This window comes from Telopea speciosissima, chromosome 9, assembly GCF_018873765.1.
Source record: "Telopea speciosissima isolate NSW1024214 ecotype Mountain lineage chromosome 9, Tspe_v1, whole genome shotgun sequence".
In the NCBI taxonomy this organism is placed as follows: Eukaryota; Viridiplantae; Streptophyta; class Magnoliopsida; order Proteales; family Proteaceae; genus Telopea; species Telopea speciosissima.
This window is the reverse complement of record NC_057924.1, coordinates 54,015,760-54,035,173: the sequence shown is the minus strand read 5'-3', so window position 1 is coordinate 54,035,173 and position 19,414 is coordinate 54,015,760. Positions and strand designations below refer to the sequence as shown.

Genomic DNA, 19,414 nt, shown 5'->3' with positions numbered 1-19,414 from the left:
TCCAAAAAATTTCTTCCTGCAACAAAACATCATGTAGAGCCCTTCTAGCATCCGACAGCTCACCACCCCTCACATCATCCCGACAAAGCTCAAATTCAATCTCCGCCCTGCCAGCTTTGTCCTCGGCATTTCTAACATTTTGGTGGACATTGCCGAAGACTGAGGTATTCCATACCCGTAACCTGGAGCGAAGGGATTTTAATTTAAAGAAAAGCACATAAAAAGGGACCATAGCACGGCTTCTCCCAGCACTCCTTAACACACCGTATAAAATCCGGAACCGCATCTGCTGGAATCTAAAGGAAGAGATTCTAGCCACCGCTTGAGGAGAAAACTCCAAAAGAGTAGGAGCATGGTCGGAGCAAACCCGATTTAAATGCTCCACTCTATTTAATGCAAAAGAGTTAGCCCATAGATCATTAAACAAGAACCGATCTAGGCACGCTAAAATTTTACTGCCGCCATCATGATTATTGGACCAGGTGAAGTTATTTCCAAAGAAACCTCCATCAAAGAGAGTGGCATCATTCACAAACTTCCTGAAATCCTCCAAAGAGAGAGGACAAGCCAGTCTCCCCCCAACTTTTTCCAAAGGATCTAACACTGCGTTAAAGTCACCACCAATCGCCAAAGTAAGGGTTGTAGAATTAACAACCTCCAACAAACCATTCCAGAGATCCCTCCGCTCCCCGACCGAGCACAAAGCATGCACAAAAGTAACCAAAAAAATTGGAAGAATTGTGAGTACACTTGTCACACCCCGGCCCGATTATTAAGGGCCAAGTGTGGCGGGATGTCTCTGACATCCAACCAATCCCCAAGGATCACAAGTGCAATACCCTATTCACAATCATTGCTCACAGATACAATAATCAGAGGCAGCGGAAACAATTTAATTAATAGAGATAACATCATTAGTAAGAGAAGTCTAAATGATATTTCATTTATATAAATGATAAGGCTTGTGATACAACTATACAGTTCTCAAAGGTAGCACAGAGTAAAAGTATACAAGAAACTATTCTATAACTATATAAAGCATTTATAAAGCATAAAAAAGTGGGGAGGTAGCCTGGACTATCAGGCCAAGATCAGGAGGTTGCCTAATCATCACGTGCGCACGAAGTATCGTGCACTTCAAACTCTAGCGCCGCAAATCCAACATTAGAAGTAACTAAATCACCTGAAAAATAAGGATATCCACAGGGGTAAGCTCTCAACTGAGCCCAGTAAGGGGGGTACAAGCATACAAACACAATAAATCCATGATGCATGTGCTAAACTAACATGTTCCGAGCACAGATACTAAGTCTCATGGGGTATAAGTACTACTACTAGTGGTAGATGCTAACCACGGTCCTGAAACTAACCCTTCGGTCACCTGAGCGAAACCATTCTACCAGGGTGAGGACCCGCCAGTTCCGGAACTAACACATCGGACCCCGACAGACCCCCAAATGACCAACCCTGCCTGTTTATTCCCACAGCGGAATTAGGGACCCGCTAACATGGGACAGAAGATGGCATCCCGAAACTAACACATCGGTCTCTGCCACGGGTTGTCCAACACCTTTCCCCCTGTTGGTAAGGGGCGCAGTACTGGGTAATGAATATCAACCTAGCCCAGTGCAGTCTAAACATGATGAGGCAAGCATGATCTAAGTTATAAATTACCGAATTCCATGATCTGAGACAAATTGCCCATGTTCTTTAATCACCGACACCTGGACCTCCTTTCTCCAAAATTCCCAAATTCTGTCCCCATTAGCCGTGCCATTAAAGCAAGAAACGTCCATGCCTAGTTTCTTCATTACCCGAGCTACCTTAGAAAACTCAATTTTTGGTTCTGCAATCACCACCAAATCCACTTTAGACAATAAAATAATCGACCGAAGACGCCTCAAAGAAGGCATATTTCCCAACCCTTGAATGTTCCAAAAGAGCACAATCATTAAAAAAAATTCAAGGGGGAAGTAGCCGGTCCCATGGACCTAGTGACTCAACGATGCAACAACATTACGCGTTTTTACTTCTCTAGCACTAATGGCTTGTTCTTCTTCAAAATCCACAAGATCCTCCTCAACCACCACCCCCTTCTCCTCCTGCATCCGCAAAAAGAAGGCGTTAAAGCTTTTATCTATATGTAAGCTTGACAGACGAAGCTCATCTAAAGACCTTTTCCAATCAACATCCTGCCTCTCAATCCCTCCGAAAGGTCACCTCTCGTGGTTAGAACAACCTGCACCTCCCGACTTCAGTTCATAACCCCTCCCTCGGACCAGCCACCGGTGGTCTTCAAAAAATTCATTGAAGACACTTCTTCCAACTCTTCCTCGGCCACAACCTCATTTCCCATGCTCCCCTCCTCGTCCTGATCATCAAAAGAATCTGAAACATATCCGATCGAGTTTACCTCCCTTATTACGTCCAGAGAAGCACCTAGCCGCATCCCAATTGGCTGCCAAAAGTGGCGAGCAGCACCCTTACTAGAAGCCTGAGCGAGAGAGGTCTGACCCTGCATGCTGCTAGGACCCACCTTCGTCGTTGGAGCCAATCCACGCCCCAGAGATTCTTCCTCACCACCATCCCTAGAAGAACTATTATCCACCAATACTTCCTAACCTTTATTCAATCGCGAGATATTCAATGTTTCCACATGGCCTTCACCTTCAAGAACCTCTCTATTAACCTCCTCCAAGGGACCTTGTCGAGGCCTATCCAAATGATCCACGAGATTCTGGGCATTGGCAGCATCTCCCTAATGCATCTTCCTACAATTATCCAGCACATTACCAAGCTTAGAAAACCATGAACAGCACACCAGCATCCTTGCATAGATTACCTTCTGAAAGAACCTAGAAGACCCACAACCAATCTAGATCTGGTCAGGGTGGCTGGAGTGAAGATCAATCTCAACACACGCCATTTTCGCAACCGTCCTCGTGCAACCAAAAGTTGCACCATCGACCTTCAACACCTTCCCCACAGCACCAGCCACCGATCTGAAATAATTCCCTTGGTATAAATTAATTGGGAGATTGGGAAAAGAAACCCAGATAGGGATGAACAGCGATTCAACCCCAGCCTCGAAGAGACGTGTCCACTAAAAGAATCTGAAAGGGTAACCTTTAATCACCAGATATTCCTTGAGCCAAACCCTAGCGAAGTCCGAATGAAGCCCAAACCGAAGTAGTAAGTGCCTAGCATCCAGCGAAGAAACCTAGATATCAGCAGCAAGGTGGAAGGAAGCCTGAAGCTCACTTTTGATGTCAAAGATGGAGGGTCTCCCGTATGCGCACTTCGCCACGAAGGCCATCTGAAAAGGCTCCTTCGATCCCGCGATCTCCTCTATAAAGAAGAACACAACAAGGGCTCGCAAGTGAAAAGAGGAAGCCATCAAAGCAATCGACACAGGATTGAGAGACGTCGACCCGCTAGCAACAACTGACACAAACGATCTTGGAACCACACCAGCCACCTGCCGAGAGGGATCCAGCGGGCAACCCTCCCTAACGGAGGGAGGACCAGCCATGAAAACCCTAGCAAACACCGATGCTAAAGTGTACCTACAGAGCCTCCCCAGGCAACCAATGTTACATACGTATTATCGATGATAGAAAAACAGCAAATGGCTTCTCGAATAGGAATTTGAGGTGACCACTAGAATCCATCATTAGGGGCAGGAACCTTGAGAGCGGAAGTTCAACTTAGACACATCAAAAGCTAGGGTAGGCGAAAGGGATAGAGATGGCGGGGGCAGGGGAGGGTGGGGCTGGGGTAGGGTTGACGAGAGAGAGGTCCTCACCATCATGGACAAAGTGAACCCCATCAACAAGCATAACTTCAAGTTCCCTTTGTCTGCGGTTGTCGCAACTTTGGCGAAGCCCTTGTTAGGGTTCGCGAAGGTGCTGCCATGATTCACACCAATTGAGAGGATGATACAGCCAACACTATCTAGGTCATGAGACATGTAAGGTACGTGATGGGCGACATTAGGGTCCTACATAACATGGATGACAACGAGGTCTTCGCGTTCGCCAAGAAAGAAAGCAAATGTTACTTTTGGATTTTGTGAATGTTCTCTAGTGGACTCTCCTAGGAACAGGCACATTGTTACTTTCTGGAGCCTTGCTGTTTCTTTTCAGCCTCCTAGCCCGCCCCTTTAGGGTTTGTAGGGCTGGAGTCTTTGTATAGCTTCCCCCCTCTACCTCTCCCTTTCCCTGTATATTCTTCCCCTCCCCTTTTCTCTTCCCCCGTTTTGGTAATATATTCTTATTCACCCAAAAAACAAATCATATAGCATAACTACGTATCAATTAGTGCTAGATGGAAAACCAAAATGAGAAACACCCCCTGAACCATTTGCACCCTAAAACCTTTACTCCATTCACTCCCCATTCTCACTCCACTCACTCAAATGAAAAGGTGTAACCCACTAGTGCCCACATGGGTTGTCTGAGAAACACCTGTTCATGGAAGAAACATAGCTATGTTTGATAGATTTTTAGATTAGAAAGGGGAGGCTCCTTGTGAATTTGGATCGGGATAAGTGTAATCGACTTGTTCTGATTTGGCTGTGGTAGGCTTGGCACATTGTATGTCTGATTTTGAGTCGCAAGGAGGGTTGCTTGATCTCCTTGATAAGGCCTGAGTCGCTCAAGCGACCCTTGGCCATGGCAAGGATGGGTTTTGTAGGGTGGGAGCGGGGACAGGGGAGGGTGGGGCGATGAAGCAGGGAGTTATGGGTGGGCTTGCAGGGGAGACTGTGGGGTTGGGGGAGGAACTGAGGGGGTGGTCCCATTGGGAAGAGGATGGTGTGGGGTGGGGCTGGGTCACTGTGGTAATGGTGGTGGCTGGGTGTATAATTGGAAATATAAAAATAGGTACCCCAAATACAATTTGACAAATGTTGGGTATCTTAGGTGCATTTTCTTCAAAAGTTAAGTACCCCAAGTGTCATTTACCCATATCTATTTTCATACAACCCTTCAGACATTATTTTTGAGCCTCATAATGTAGTTCATTACAAATAAAACCCAAAGAAATTAAATCCCATACACCATAGATATTATTAGAATAGGACCAACTTTTCAATTGGGCCTGCATTAACCCCCCCCCCCCCCGGTCTCAGAACTATGCCACCGACAATTCATATAATTAACACCAAACTTAGGGGAAGCTTGCTTCTTACATTAATCCAAGACAATTTTTATTTTTTTTTTTGGGTTAATAACTTAATATCCAAGATAATCTTTTCACAACATTAAGTATTGAATTCACTTTCATATTTTAAATTCTGGAAAGTGTTTTGACAAAGCACTTCAATTTCTATATATTCAATTGGAATTTAACTTTGATTTTAATTTTTATTTCAATTAAAATAATAAATCAGTATCATGAATTTATTTTCAAATATCACATTTTATTGATTTCTTTTTCATAATATCATATTTTCTTGAATTATATAAATAAACATTTTATTTATTTATTAAAAATGCATGCTCAAGAGGCTTTTGATGCATCCTTCAGGCCCATGTTTCATATTTTCTCTAGATCAGTTACCTCACAGTAAAAAACACATAAAACAAGAAGGCAGTAATAATCAGGAACTCAGCAGAGTGAAATCTATATACAAAACTAGCTCAGGTTCCAGACCAAGAAGAGCCAGAATCATCTACAAAAAAGCACCACTTGGTCATATCCTTATATGTCCACTACTCGTCATGATAACCCAGAAACTTGTCACAGGCATGAATGAGATCAAGATGCACCTGTAAAGATAGAGATGAATTGTGTTTGTCTTCCTCAATCGTTGAGGTTAGACGTGTATTGTATATATAATTGTGATTTTCAAAATTCAAACTCCCTAAGAGATAGAGTTTGATTACAAGAGGACTCTCCTATCTACAAGGAAGAGATAAGAGTTTGACCTGGTATTACGTTGAGTTCACAACAGTTTGAACTCTAACATTTTACAATTCAAGTTTCAAAATTTTAAAATTCAAAAGAGTTTCAACTGAAATCATATTCCTTAACAGCCCCCCTCAAGTGGAAGACGAGTGCTTGCAGATCTTCAACTTGTCACGTAGAAATAGGAACCGGATTGTGGATAACGGCTTTGTGAGGATATCCGCAATCTGGTCCTTTGTGGATATGAACTTGACCGTGAGAAGACCTTGAGTCACAAGATGGCGAACAAAATGGAAGTCCACCTCGATATGCTTTGTGCGTGCATGAAAGAGGGGATTTGCTGTTAAGTAAGTAGCACCCAAGTTGTCGCACCATAACAACGGGGAGTCTTTCTGAGGAACATGAAGTTCTTGCAGGAGAGATGTGATCCAGATAAGCTCGGCTGTGGCATTGGCAATGGCACGGTACTCAGACTCTGTAGAGGAGCGTGCAATTGTTGGTTGTTTTCGAGCAGACCATTATATGAGGTTTTCACCCATGTAAATTGCAAAGCCACCAATGGACCTCCTCTCATCAACACACCCGGCCCAGTCTGCATCTGAAAAGGCCATGAGCCGGCTGGTGGAACTCCTGGATATAAGCAGCCCATGGGTAATGGTAGATTTAAGATAACGCAAAATGCGTTTCACGGCTTGCCAATGTATCTCTGTTGGAGCATGAAGATATTGACATACTTTGTTTACTGAGAAGGAAATGTCAAGCCGAGTGAGGGTTGCATATTGCAATGCCCCAACTATGCTACGATATAGAATGCAATCGGACATTGGATCCCCATCAAATTTGGACAACTTTGTAAAAGAGGCCATAGGAGTTTGAACTGGTTTGGCGCCCTCCATACCTGTACGGACTAACAAGTCATGAATGTACTTTTGTTGTGACAATATGATGCCATTGGGGTGAGATAGCACTTCCACACCTAAGAAGTAATGAAGAGGCCCCAAGGCCCGTATTGCAAACTCTGCACTAAGTGAATCAATAACCTGTTGGATCAATGCCTCTGTAGAACCAGTAATAATCAGGTCATCAACATATACCAAGAGATAAAGATACTTGTCACCGGTCTTGGAGATAAATAATGATGTATCTGTTTTGGATCCCTCAAAGCCAATAGTAAGTAAGAAAGAACTCAGCCGTTGGAACCAAGCTCGTGGAGCCTGTTTCAACCCATATAGGGATTTTTGTAGCTTGCAGACATGGTGTGGCCACTCTAGGTCTATAAAGCCCATTGGTTGGGACATATAGACGTCCTCATTTAGTGTGCCATGAAGAAAGGCATTGCTAATGTCTAACTAACGCAGTGGCCAATTATGAGTTGTGGCCAAAGAGAGCACTGTACGGATAGTAGTAGGCTTCACAACTGGACTGAATGTCTCGGTATAGTCAATACCAGCTTGCTGGTTATACCCCTTGGCCACTAAACGAGCCTTATACCTTTCAAGTGTTCCATCAGCCTTGCGCTTGATGCGAAAGACCCACTTGGATCCAACCACATTCTGTTTGGGTGAGGGAGGGACTAGGCTCCATGTACCATTATGCAGTAATGAGTTAAATTCCTCCAACATTGCAGCAGACCACTCCGGATATTTGGCAGCCTCTGTGTAGCATGTGGGTTCCCTTTCAGTTGTGCTATGGGTGAGGAAGGCTGATGGCAAAGGGTAACGGCTAGATGGCTTTGGGTGAGATCTTAGTTGCATGTGATGAGTTCTTTGTGGAGGATTCGTAATAGGCACAGTTGTGGAAGGAGCTACTGGTTCGGTCACAGGTGGTTCGGTCTCAGCTAGCTCGGTATTGGATGGATTAAGGTGTGGTGATGATGGGGCTGGAACAATAGGTTGGGTTGGGATTGATGGGGAATTAGGTAATGGGGAGGGGGGTAAAGTACCTGTGATAGGGGCAGCTGCAGCAATAGACCCGTCAGATGGATTGTATGATGAGGAGATCGTCATCCAAGGTGAATCCATAGAACATGGTGATGGATGATGTTTGGACAAGGTGGCATATGGGAAAACAGATTCGATGAAATTCACATGGCGAGCAATATATATCCGGTTTGTTGAGGGGTCAAGACACCTATAACCCAAATGATGAGAACTATACCCTAAAAACACACATTGAGTGGAACGAAAGGAAAACTTATGTGTGTTATAAGGACGTAGTAACAGATATGCAGCACAGCCAAAAACCTTAAGAAATTTGTAATCAGGCTTATGTCCAATTAATTTTTCCAAAGGGGAAATATTTTTTATGACGGGTGTGGGTAGCCGATTAATCAAAAAGACTACTGTTTCAAAAGCAAAGTGCCAAAACTTTAAAGGAAGGGAGGCATGGGCCAAAAGAGTGAGTCCATTGTCTACAATATGACGGATTTTGCGCTCTGCAGCCCCATTTTGTTCATGCGTATGAGGGCAGGCAACACGATGTATAATACCGTATTTAGTCAATATTGTATTCAATTTTCTATATTCCCCACCCCAATCAGACTGTAAAGCCTTAATGGATTTGGAGAATTGACGTTCCACCATGTTTTTAAATTGAATAAACAAAGAAGGAACTTCAGAACGTTTAGACATAGGATAAAACCATGTGAATTTGGAGAAATCATCAATGAAAATAAGGAAATAAAAATGACCAGTAGTTCAAGAAATAGGACCAGGACCCCATACATCAGTAAATATTAAATTTAATGGTTCAGTACTTATACTGCCAGTTTGGGGTAAGAAAAATTTATGGGACTTGCCCATAAAACAAGAAGAACAAGTGCTGGAAATTGTAGAAGAACAAGGCAGTGTATGAGACCTAACGACACTGCGAACAACATGATTATTGGGATGACCTAGGCGAGCATGCCATGCATCAATGGAAACCTGTTCATTAATGTTGGCTTCTTTGGGAGGAGGTGAATGGAGACTTGTGAGGCGATACAATCCATCTTTAAGGGTTCCTTGAAGCAGCGGCACCTTCGTGACCTGGTCCTTCACAATAAAATGATATGGGTGAAATTCAAAAAAGCATGAATTATCTTCTGTAAAGTGATGAACAGATAAAAGGTTCTTAGTAATGGTAGGGACATGAAGAAGATTAGAAAAATGAAAATTCTTACTGGAAGGAGAAATAAAGGTGGAAGAGCCAACATTGGTGATAGGTAAACCTACCCCATTGCCGACTCTGAGTGCATCATTACCAGAGTAACTAGAAGACTGCTGGAGTAGTGAGAGATCCGGTGTAATGTGGTTTGTTGCTGCTGTATCAGGGCACCAGTCTTTCAACGAGGCAGCTGGATGAAGGCCGACCATGTTTGCTGCACGTTGTGGTGCTGATGTGGAGGAAGTAGAGTAACGGAAATAGCACCTATTGGCAGTGTGGTTATATTTGCTACATATTTGACAGCGTTCCCTCCGCTTGTTGCGCTGACCTTGATTGCGAGTGCCCTGATTTGGAGTGCTGGTCTGCAAGGTTTGAGAACCTTGCTGTCGAGTAGGAAGTAGCCCTTGTTGTGATGAAGGCAGGGGCAAAAGAGGCTGCTGGAATGTAGCTTTGGCTTGACCGGCTGAAGCATGAGAAAGGTTGGCTTCAATAATGGTTTGCGCTGTTTGCATACGCAGCTCATGACTAATCAGCAATTGGTGAAGCTCATGAAAAGGAGTTGGGTCAGGTTTGATAGCAAGAGCCGCTACCACCTCTTTAAAGTCTTCACCAATATTGCGAAAAATAATCGCATTCAGTTCTGCAGTGGAGATGGGCTTATTTGCAGCCGATAATTGATCACAAATATACTTGACTTCACGCAAGTAAGTCAAGATAGATTTCTCGCCCTTGGAAGTATTCTGCAGTTGCATATGAAGCTGGAGTATGCTGGTATGAGAAAGGGTGCCAAAAGAAGTTCGCAGGGCATTCCAAACCTCGGCTGCTGTTGTGAGACCTACCACATAAGGTAGCACCTCAGGCGTGAGAGAGGCTAGGATCCAACTCATAACTAGTTGATCCCTTTTTATCCATTCAGCATGAGCAGGATTAGGAACAAGAGTTGGAGAGGCGTTGGATGAAGGTTCAGAAGTTGCACCAGTGCCGTCTGATGTTGGAGTTGCAGTCTCATCCGATGCAATGAAGGCCGATGGAGAGGGCTTGGTCCCATCAACGAAACCGAGAAGATCATAACTGCGCAGTAAGGGATAGAACTGGGTTGTCCATAGGAGATAATTATCGGTTGATAATTTGAGAGTGATATGGTGCTGAAAGTTGGGAATTGGAAGGTGAGAAGGAGAAGCAGCAGAAGACATTTTGGTTAATTGGAGATCGATTGGTCGTCGGATACCATGTAAAGATAGAGATGGATTGTGTTTGTCTTCCTCAATCGTTGAGGTTAGACGTGTATTGTATATATAATTGTGATTTTCAAAATTCAAACTCCCTAAGAGATAGAGTTTGATTACAAGAGGACTCTCCTATCTACAAGGAAGAGATAAGAGTTTGACCTGGTATTACGTTGAGTTCACAACAGTTTGAACTCTAACGTTTTACAATTCAAGTTTCAAAATTTTAAAATTCAAAAGAGTTTCAACTGAAATCATATTCCTTAACAGCACCCATAACAGTCAAAACATGCAAACATTGGAAGCATATAGCTCATCTTCGTCTTTTTGTGCCTTCAAGGCATCTATTTTTTCTTTATAAAAAAAAAAACACAATGTCAACATGCATAAGTGACAGAATAAGATGGACAAGTTGATATTGTTTCTTCACAATAAAATGGATGCTACTTTTTACTCTTTTAGTTGGCAAAATACTTGGAAATCAGAAGATTCCAAATTCAAGTTAGAAGGAATCACGATTCAAAAATATCACCTACCTTTCTGCATGTTGACATTGGCTCTTCAGAATAAAATGGTGGATAACCTACAAGCATTTCATACATAATTGCTCCAAGGGACCACCTACATACAGATAAGATTTAAGACATGAAAACAATTATAGATCTGTGATGGTGCTTCCTGAGTAAAACAGCCATGGTTGTTCTCCCTTATCAAAACCCCTACATACGTTAGAGTGTAGATGAAATAGGGAGAGGCTTTATCACCACCAAAGTGAAAACCACTGGTTTGGAAACTTCTATCTAAATGCACAGGAACTCCTATCTTGTTTATGGAACCTCAGGCTATTCTATCAACACCACTGACAAAAATGTTTCAGGCCAATGTGTTTAAATCTGACAATAATGCTTGCTGCCATCCTCCAGAGACACCATCCGACTAATAATTTTGAGACACAGTAAAACATGAAAAATATAACTAACCAATCACACTCCATTCCGTATCCTTTCTTCAACAGAACTTCAGGAGCAATATAGTCAGGAGTCCCCACCGTGGAATAAGCCTGAATACATAAAGAAAACACATAAGATAGTCGTAGCACAAAGCCTCCAAGTAGACAAGTGGCAAAAAGAACATGGATCATGAATTATTAAATCTTATAAGAAATGATAAGGGCACAACACATAACACAGAAAATAGGCAGTTATAAATTAGTAATCAGATATATAAGCCTTCTAATTCTGTCAATTTCTGGAAGAAATTTCTAAAAGCTTTACATTAAGTTGTAGAAATGAAGGGCATAAATGTGAGATGAAAAATCCTTCCACACTGTACATTGAAATATACAATTTTCCAGTCGCATATGCAAGCACAACCAAGTTCATAACTCCAAACAATATTTTACAAGTCAATCAAGAATAACGATCAACATAATGAACAACCTAGACAACCACTCTGTTCTGCCATGACCACGGACACAATTGTGTCTTGACAAGTGGTACCATACGAAAATGGGAAGTTTGGGTAACCAGAAGCACTGAAGCATCATGTTATACAAACATACCCAATTCCCATAAAAAGCGGGCAAGTGAATAGAAAAATTGTATCCACTCCCAGAAACCTTTTTAACTCTAGATCATCTGTCTTCTTTCTTTCTTCCGTCTCTTTTACCTAGGAAGTAGGAAGAACAAAAAATTTCATCAAGGAAATGAAATGATTGCAAAAGGATGGAAATGATGCAGAAGCATCCATGCACAGAATCTAGAGGATTGATCCTTCACCATCAGTCGTCAAATTAGGATTTCCAGCAGAGAGGTACTGTCTTACCATGGGTTGGGTTGTGCTCGTCTGGTTTTAAATAAAAAAAGGGGCCTTTTATTTTTAATATATACCACATAAGTGGATAGTCGAAAACACAGAGTGGAGAATTGAAATCAAATATGTGTTGAGAAGAGGAATTTTGGATGTCGTAAACTGTTATTTCTCTGGTCAACTATGTATATTGTAAAGAGTTCAAAGTTTGCATGTATGTAGATTTTGGATAAGTCATCTCACTCCATAAATATATGATGTAACTATTATTTTTGTGATAAATATATGATGAAACTGTTATTTTTGTGATAAGTAATCTCTCCCTCCCTCCCTCCCTGCTATTCTATTTCCAACAAGTCCAAGATTGCTTAAATCTGATTTATATTGAAGGAGTTATGCCCCGGTCAAACTTAATTTGGTGTGTGCGAATGCTGTCAAATCGCTCTGAATGAAAATATTTTTTTGGACATCAAAGCAAATGAATATTTTACCGCACTTTTGGTTTTTAGCAATGTTTTACCATATTAAGATTTATGGAATTTTTAGATTTGAGAAAAAACCCAGCATTAGAAAGTTGAAAATTACACCTACCGCCGAAAATCCAATTTTTGTTCTTGAACCGGGGGGACTGACTTTTTTCCTTTTGGAATTTGATTTCTTAATCATCTTTATTGGATTCAAATAGGGGGGTATCTGCTTATTTATGAATAATATCTTAAGTAAAAAAACATTTACATAAATGACATTAGGCATAAATAAGTGTTTGTCCTGTGTCTGTCTTGGTTTCCCACTAAGTGAAACTCCTATTTGAACTTTGTTTTTACAAAATCTAATAGTGCCATTGTGTTTAAAATGGCTTGAAATATGCTGAGTACCAAGTTTCAGACCCAAACTAGGACTAAAACCAACTGAAACCAGCCTTCAAGTTGAAAAAAAAAATACACTAACTTGACCGAGATCTCGAGTCAACTCGATTTTTCCCAAGGTCAAAACATGGTCGAGTTCCGAGTTTTAGTTCCATGCCAGCTTCCAACAGAATGATTCGGTTAGCAATTTAGTCTCCTTTAATGTAATATCCTGGAATAATAAGAGAATTAATTTAAAGCTTGATCTGTTATGTATATCCTATAGAAGTGACGGAAGGATGATCGGATTTCTGGGAAAGCCCTGAGAGCACTTTGGCCTTGAGACAATCAATCAGGGGATAGTACTTTTGCCTAAACTAATATTTTATTGGCTTTTAGGCCGAAATAAGTCCGTACATAGTCAAGGTTAGTTTTTTTTTTTTTGGTGAATAAAAAATTAATTACCAAAGAAAGCCCGAGGTGGGCAAGAGAGAAATACAAGGGAAAGGGGGGGAAAACAAGCCACAATCCCATTAGGGAGGGGGCTGTAAAATGGTACAATCAAGGTCCCAGGCACTAACAATATGCCTATTCCTGGGAGAGTCCAACAAAGGCTTGTGGGGGAGGAAGCTCGATTTCGTAGAAACGTCAAAGGAGATGGACTTCCAAATCAAGTCGAAGGATCTAGAGTTGGTAGACCATCTCCGGAGGTTTCTCTCCATCCAAATATGGTAAAGTATAGCTCCAAAAACTAGCTTCCCTATGGCATCGCATATAGAGCCTCCTGGGAAGGATCTGATCATCCAAAGCCACTCTCTAATAAAGGGGAGGGGGCGTCTACTGCGGGGCCAAATGAACGATAGAGCTTTTTTCCAGATGGTTTGGGAGAAGGGGCAAGCAAAGAAAAGGTGGTCGATGTCGTCAGAACCAGACCAGCACAAGGTGCAGGATAAGGGGGCAAGGATTTTACAATGGATGAGAAAAGCTTGGGTGGGAAGGCATTGGTTGAGGGTTCGCCAAACTAAGAAGCTATGGCAAGGGATGTGGCCTTTGAACCAAACCAGTTTGTGCCAGGGGACAGTGGGGGCTTGAGGACGGACAAAATTCCAAACAGAGCTGAAGCTAAAGAGGCCAGTGGATGAAGGGAGCCAATTTATTTTGTCAGCAGTGGAGGGGGAGGGGGGGGAAGGGGGGAGAAAAGGTCAGATCAAGGAGAGGATGGGGATAGGGGGGAAGGGGGGGGACCAAGAGCCAAGGGAGATGATAGAAGAGAGGGACGCGTCCTTAGGGATACCGGAGGAATAGATAGCTCTGGGACCAAAATGGTTGCAGAGGACTCCAAGCGGGTGCCAAGGATCAAGCCAAATGGAAGTAAAGGAGCCATCAGCAATGGAGAAGGAGATGGCACGCACGGCAGTATGGCGCAGGTGGAGAATCTTGCACCAGATGTAGGAGGAATCGGGGTGGATGGGAGCGGTCCAGATGGAGTTATTTTTGAGAAGGTGGGAGTAAACCCATTGGACCCAAATGGAATCATGCTTGGAAGAGATTTTCCAGATTAGCTTTAGGATGCCAGCAGTATTGGAATCCTGAATACGCCTAATCCCTAGGCCTCTCTCAGCTTTGGGGAGGCAGACAGAGTTCCAACTGATAGGGTGAAGGAATTTGGAAGTTTCCTTTCCTTTCCAGAGGAAAGCGCAGAAGAGTCTTTCCATAGTTAAGGAGGTGGCTTTTGGAATGGCAAAAACTCCACACCAGTAGATGTAACAGGATTGGAGGACTGATCTGATGCACTCAAGTCTACCCGCATAGGAGAGGAGCTTGGCTTTCCAAAGTTGGAGACGCTTGCGGATATTGTCAAGCATGGGGGTGCAGTGATGGCTGGAGAGCCTGGCAGGGATGAGAGGGAGGCCAAGGTATTTAACTGGGAGAATGCCAAGGGAGAAGCCAGTCAAATGGAGCAGATTGGCTTTAGCATCATCAGGGATTCCAGAGAGGAAGAGTTTGGATTTGAGGAGCTTGATACGAAGCCCCGAAAGGCATTCGAAGAGGTGAAGGGAGGACATGATGTTGGAGATGGAGGAAGGGGAGGCTTTGGAGAAGATCATCAAATCGTCAGCGAAGGCCAAGTGGTTGAGATTGATGTGTTTACATTTGGGAAGAGGGGAGATAAGGTGAAGGTCAGTGTTGGTTTGAAGGCTCCTAGAAAGAACTTCAAGGGCCAGGGAGAAAAGGAAGGGGGAAAGGGGGCAGCCTTGACGGATCCCGGCTTTAGCGTGGAAAAACCCCGCGGGGGAGCCGTTAATAATGACCGAGAAGGAAGGGGAGGCTATGCAAGCAAGGATCCATCTGATGAAAGGAGGAGGGAAGCCCATTAGAGACATCACTTCGGCGATAAAGTCCCAGCGAAGGGAGTCAAAAGCTTTGTGGAGGTCAATCTTCATCAGGGCAGCCGGCGAGTGGGATTTCCTATCGAATCCTCTAACAATTTCGAAGCAGAGGATGATGTTATACGCGATGCTTTTACCAGAGATGAAAGCAGACTGGTTCGGGCTCACCAAGGAGGGGGATGACGAGCTGGATCCGATTGGCCAGGATCTTTGCAATGAACTTGTAGAGAAGATTACAAAGGGAGATAGGCCTGAAATCAGAGAGAGAGGAAGCCCCATCTTTTTTAGGGATGAGGCAGAGGAAAGTCTGGTTGATCTGGGCTAGCTGATTGGGGTTGAAGAAGAAACTGCGGACAACAGTGATGAGCTCAGCTTTGATGCGGTCCCAGCAGCTCAAGAAAAAACCCATGCTAAAGCCATCAGGGCCTGGAGCCTTGTTGGATTTATGGGAGAGGATAGCTTTGAAGATCTCATCATCAGATGGAATGGCGAGAAGAGACCTAACAAGAGAGGGGGGGACGAATTTATTTATGAGATCAGGGGGGATGGGAGCAGGAGGGAGGAGGGGAGGGTTGAAGAGGGAGGAGAAGAAGGAGATTGCCTCGAATTTGATATCAGAGACAGAAGAAAGGAGGGAGCCATCGTTCGCGATGAGCAAGGAGATGGAGTTGGAGCCAAGCCTGGCTTTGAGAGAGCGGTGAAAATAAGCCAAGTTGGAGTCGCCCAGCTCCAGCCAACGAATGCGGGATTTCTGGCCAAGGAAGTTTTCTTCTTGAGAGGAGAAGGAGGCAAGGGATTCAGAGAGCTTTTTCTCCTCCTCCGCCAAGAAGGGGTTAAGAGAGTCAGCTTGGAGGCGAGATTGGATGCCGGAGAGCTCGTTGCGGCAATCAGAAACGCGGGAGGAGATGTTGCCAAAAATGGAGAAGTTCCAAGCTTTGAGGGCTGATTTGGTGAGGCGGAGTTTTTTGGCAAAGGAAGAGGGGGAGGGAGGGGCAGGGGGCAGGAGAGCACCAAGCTTTGAGGACGGTGGGGAGGTAGAAGGGGTGGGAGGTCCACATGTCAAAGAATTCAAAAGGTTTGGGGCCAAAGGAAGAGTATTGTTGGATGTGAAGGAGGCAGGGGCAGTGATCAGAAAGACCTTGAGGGGGAAAAAAAGCGTGGGAGTGGGGAAAAGAAGAGAGCCACGCTCCATTGGTAAGGAGCCGATCAAGCTTGTAGGCTATCCGGTCAGGACCTGCCCGGCGATTGTGCCAAGTAAGAGGGGATCCAGGACCATCGAAGGTCATCAATCCCCGCTTCCTCGATGCAATCGTTAAAAGCAAAGACGGCGAGAGGGTCAAGGGGACGGCCTCCAATTTTTCATGCTGAAATCTGACAACATTAAAGTCTCCCCCCACCCCCCAAGGGCTGGACCCGACCCTGGAATTGAGGAGGAGAAGGTCGTCCCAAAGAGGGGTACGATCGGCCGCCCTGTTAAAGGCATAGACAACAGAGAAGGGAGTTGGGGAGAGAGATGGAAAGGTGAAGGAGTTGGGGGGAGGAGTGGGAGATGGAGAAGTGGATTTTGGAAGGGTCCAAAAGAATCCAGATGCGGCCGTTGGGCGAATGGTCATAGTTGGAAAGGAAAGTCCAAGAAGGGGCTATTGCAGCCGCAATGCGAGGGGCGTTCTCAATGGGGACCCGGGTTTCAAGGAGGGCACAGAAAGAGGAGTTGGAGGAATTAATGAGATTCTTGATTTCATGATGTTTTGCCAGGGAATTAAGGCCCCGGACATTCCAAATAAATCCAGAAGACATGGGGAACTAAAGGGGGGGCAACGAGTTCCTAGGAGGGGCACTCCGGTATCTCTTGCGGAAATAAGAGATGGTGGGACGATGGCGGGCTATAATTTGAGCAGCAATGGAGCAAGGGAGTCCAGGTGTTGGAACAAGAGGGGAGGGGAGGTGGATCTGGCCAGACCCGAGAAAGGGGGAGGGGGGTAAGGTTGCCAAGGACCAAGGAGAGAAGGGAGGGGACTGCTGGCAGCAGGGGTGCACAAATGGGCCAAGAGGTTCTCAGGTCTGAAAGCCAAAGGGTTACCGGTTCGGGTTACAAGGGCAGAGGGGTTATTGGGATGGGTTACAGGGGCAGACGGGTTAGGGGGATGGGTCGGGGAGATGGGTCTAGAGGGGTTATCGTTAACTGGCATGTGCGGGATGTGGGCATTAAGAAGGTGAGTAGGGGGTAAAATGGGTAAATTGTAGGTGAAGTAGGATGGGAGGGGTTTAAAAGGTGGTGGGGCCAGGGATTGAGGGGTACAAGTGGGATTAGGGGAAAAATTGGGGATACGTGGCAAGGGAGGGGAGGTGGATGGGAGGGGGTTGGTGAAAAGCGACAGAGGGTAGGTAGGGACAAAAGGAGAAGGGTTTGAAAAAGGGGAGAGGTCATCGTTCACAGAGCCTGAAAGCAGATTAGAGCATCTGTCGAGAGAGAGACTTCTGGAGGCAAATCGCGAATCGCAGGAGACTGAAACTGCATCAACGCCAGGGGGAGGCAGAGCCCAAAAAGGGTAAAAATGTCATTTTTAGGGTTTTTTGAAGAGAGAAACTACAAAGGATATTTTTGGAATTTTCATAATAAAATTTAATAAGTAAATCAATAAGTAATTTAATAAATGTTCACTATTTGAATAATACATTAATTTCTAATTAGTACAACCAAACAGACCTTAACCTAATTTGGGCTAAACCTAAACCGGTCTAGTTCTAGTGTGAATAGGCCTAACATTGGTGGGCTTAATAAATTATAATTTAATTATTCTAGCTTAACAAAATAACATTATTTTAAAGGATTTATGCTTAGATGATTTACGTAGACTATATAGATTTTATTTGATTTTTTTGAATGAGAGGATTGAGGTGATGTGGCAATCTCCCATTATTTGGAAACTTAGCACTAAGAGAATCTTTTCTCTAAGGATAGAGAAAATCTCCATGAAATAGAATCCTAGAAAAATAAGGAAGTTAAGTTATATTAAAACTACTAAATCTGATTTTAAATTCAAAACCCCAAGCCAAAGATTCCTTTTGAAATAATTCTATTGGAGGAAAACAACTCAAAATTTGAAAAGGATTTTAGGAAGAATCATAAAGGGATTTGATCTAATATTCAAAAGAGTTTTAAATCTGGAAAAAAAGAGTGGAAGCTCCCATGTTTCCCTAGCAAAAACGTGAGAGAGAGACAGGGAGAGAAATCGTGGAAGAGAAAAAAAGGAGAAAGGAAGGAAAAGAGAAAAAGAAAAGAAGAAAGGAAGAGAAAAGGATCAGAATTATTACCTCGCCTCCATTGCTAGACCTGTAGATGCAACGCGCTCATCATCTTACATTAGAGCACCTTAAAGCTTTGTTAGGAAATCTGATTTTTTCAAGCAAATGGTGAGTTGATTCTATCCTGTACAGATTTGACTTTTCCCTGTTGCGAAGACCATAACTCACTCAATACAGATCGAAATCGATTGATTCCATCATTCCAACTCCGTTAGTCAATAGACACCGAAATCTACAAATGTTGCAGAAATAGACATCTTCCAATTTCGCCTCTAAGTGGACCAAAAGTTGAGTTGAAGTTAAGTACGAAATTCTGGAAATTTCAAATTTCAGGAGAAATACACATTGATTAACTCGACAAACCGGTAAGTGCACTTTATGATTCCATGCTTGTATTCTTCATTCCTCTTCGACCCTTTATTTGATTTATTCTCCAATGATCTATCCTCTATTTGATTTGACCTCCAATGAAACTATATCTATTTTATTTGTCTATGATGATCTATTCCTATCAAAATACTGATCTTATGATTTTATGTGGATACATCTTAAGCCAACCTATGATCTATTCTAATTGCTATCAGTTGATTTGGTGAACCTATCTTTTGGTTATTTACGATAGTGATTTTATATGGTGAATATCATATGTCATGATTTAAATTCCTATAAGCAATATTAATATTGTGATTTATTTTCATGCATGTGTTTAAAGGGAGAATTTTTATGAAATTACATTGCATATTATTTTGTGAGTTGGGGATTATATTCTCAAATATTTTGGATA

General features: G+C 43.3%; 1 protein-coding gene across 2 annotated transcripts in view; it reads right to left on the bottom strand.

Annotated features, from left to right (window-relative positions):
- The window catches only part of LOC122640941 (serine/threonine-protein kinase tricornered-like), a 58,442-nt gene that overhangs the window by 25,684 nt on the left and 13,344 nt on the right, over positions 1–19,414 (bottom strand). For both annotated transcript variants that reach the window (XM_043834238.1, XM_043834237.1), the window contains 2 exons: positions 11,261–11,340; positions 10,817–10,901 (listed from right to left, as the gene is read on the bottom strand). In XM_043834238.1, the coding sequence (XP_043690173.1) occupies positions 10,817–10,901; positions 11,261–11,340 (165 nt within the window). The remainder of the gene's footprint in view (positions 1–10,816; positions 10,902–11,260; positions 11,341–19,414) is intronic.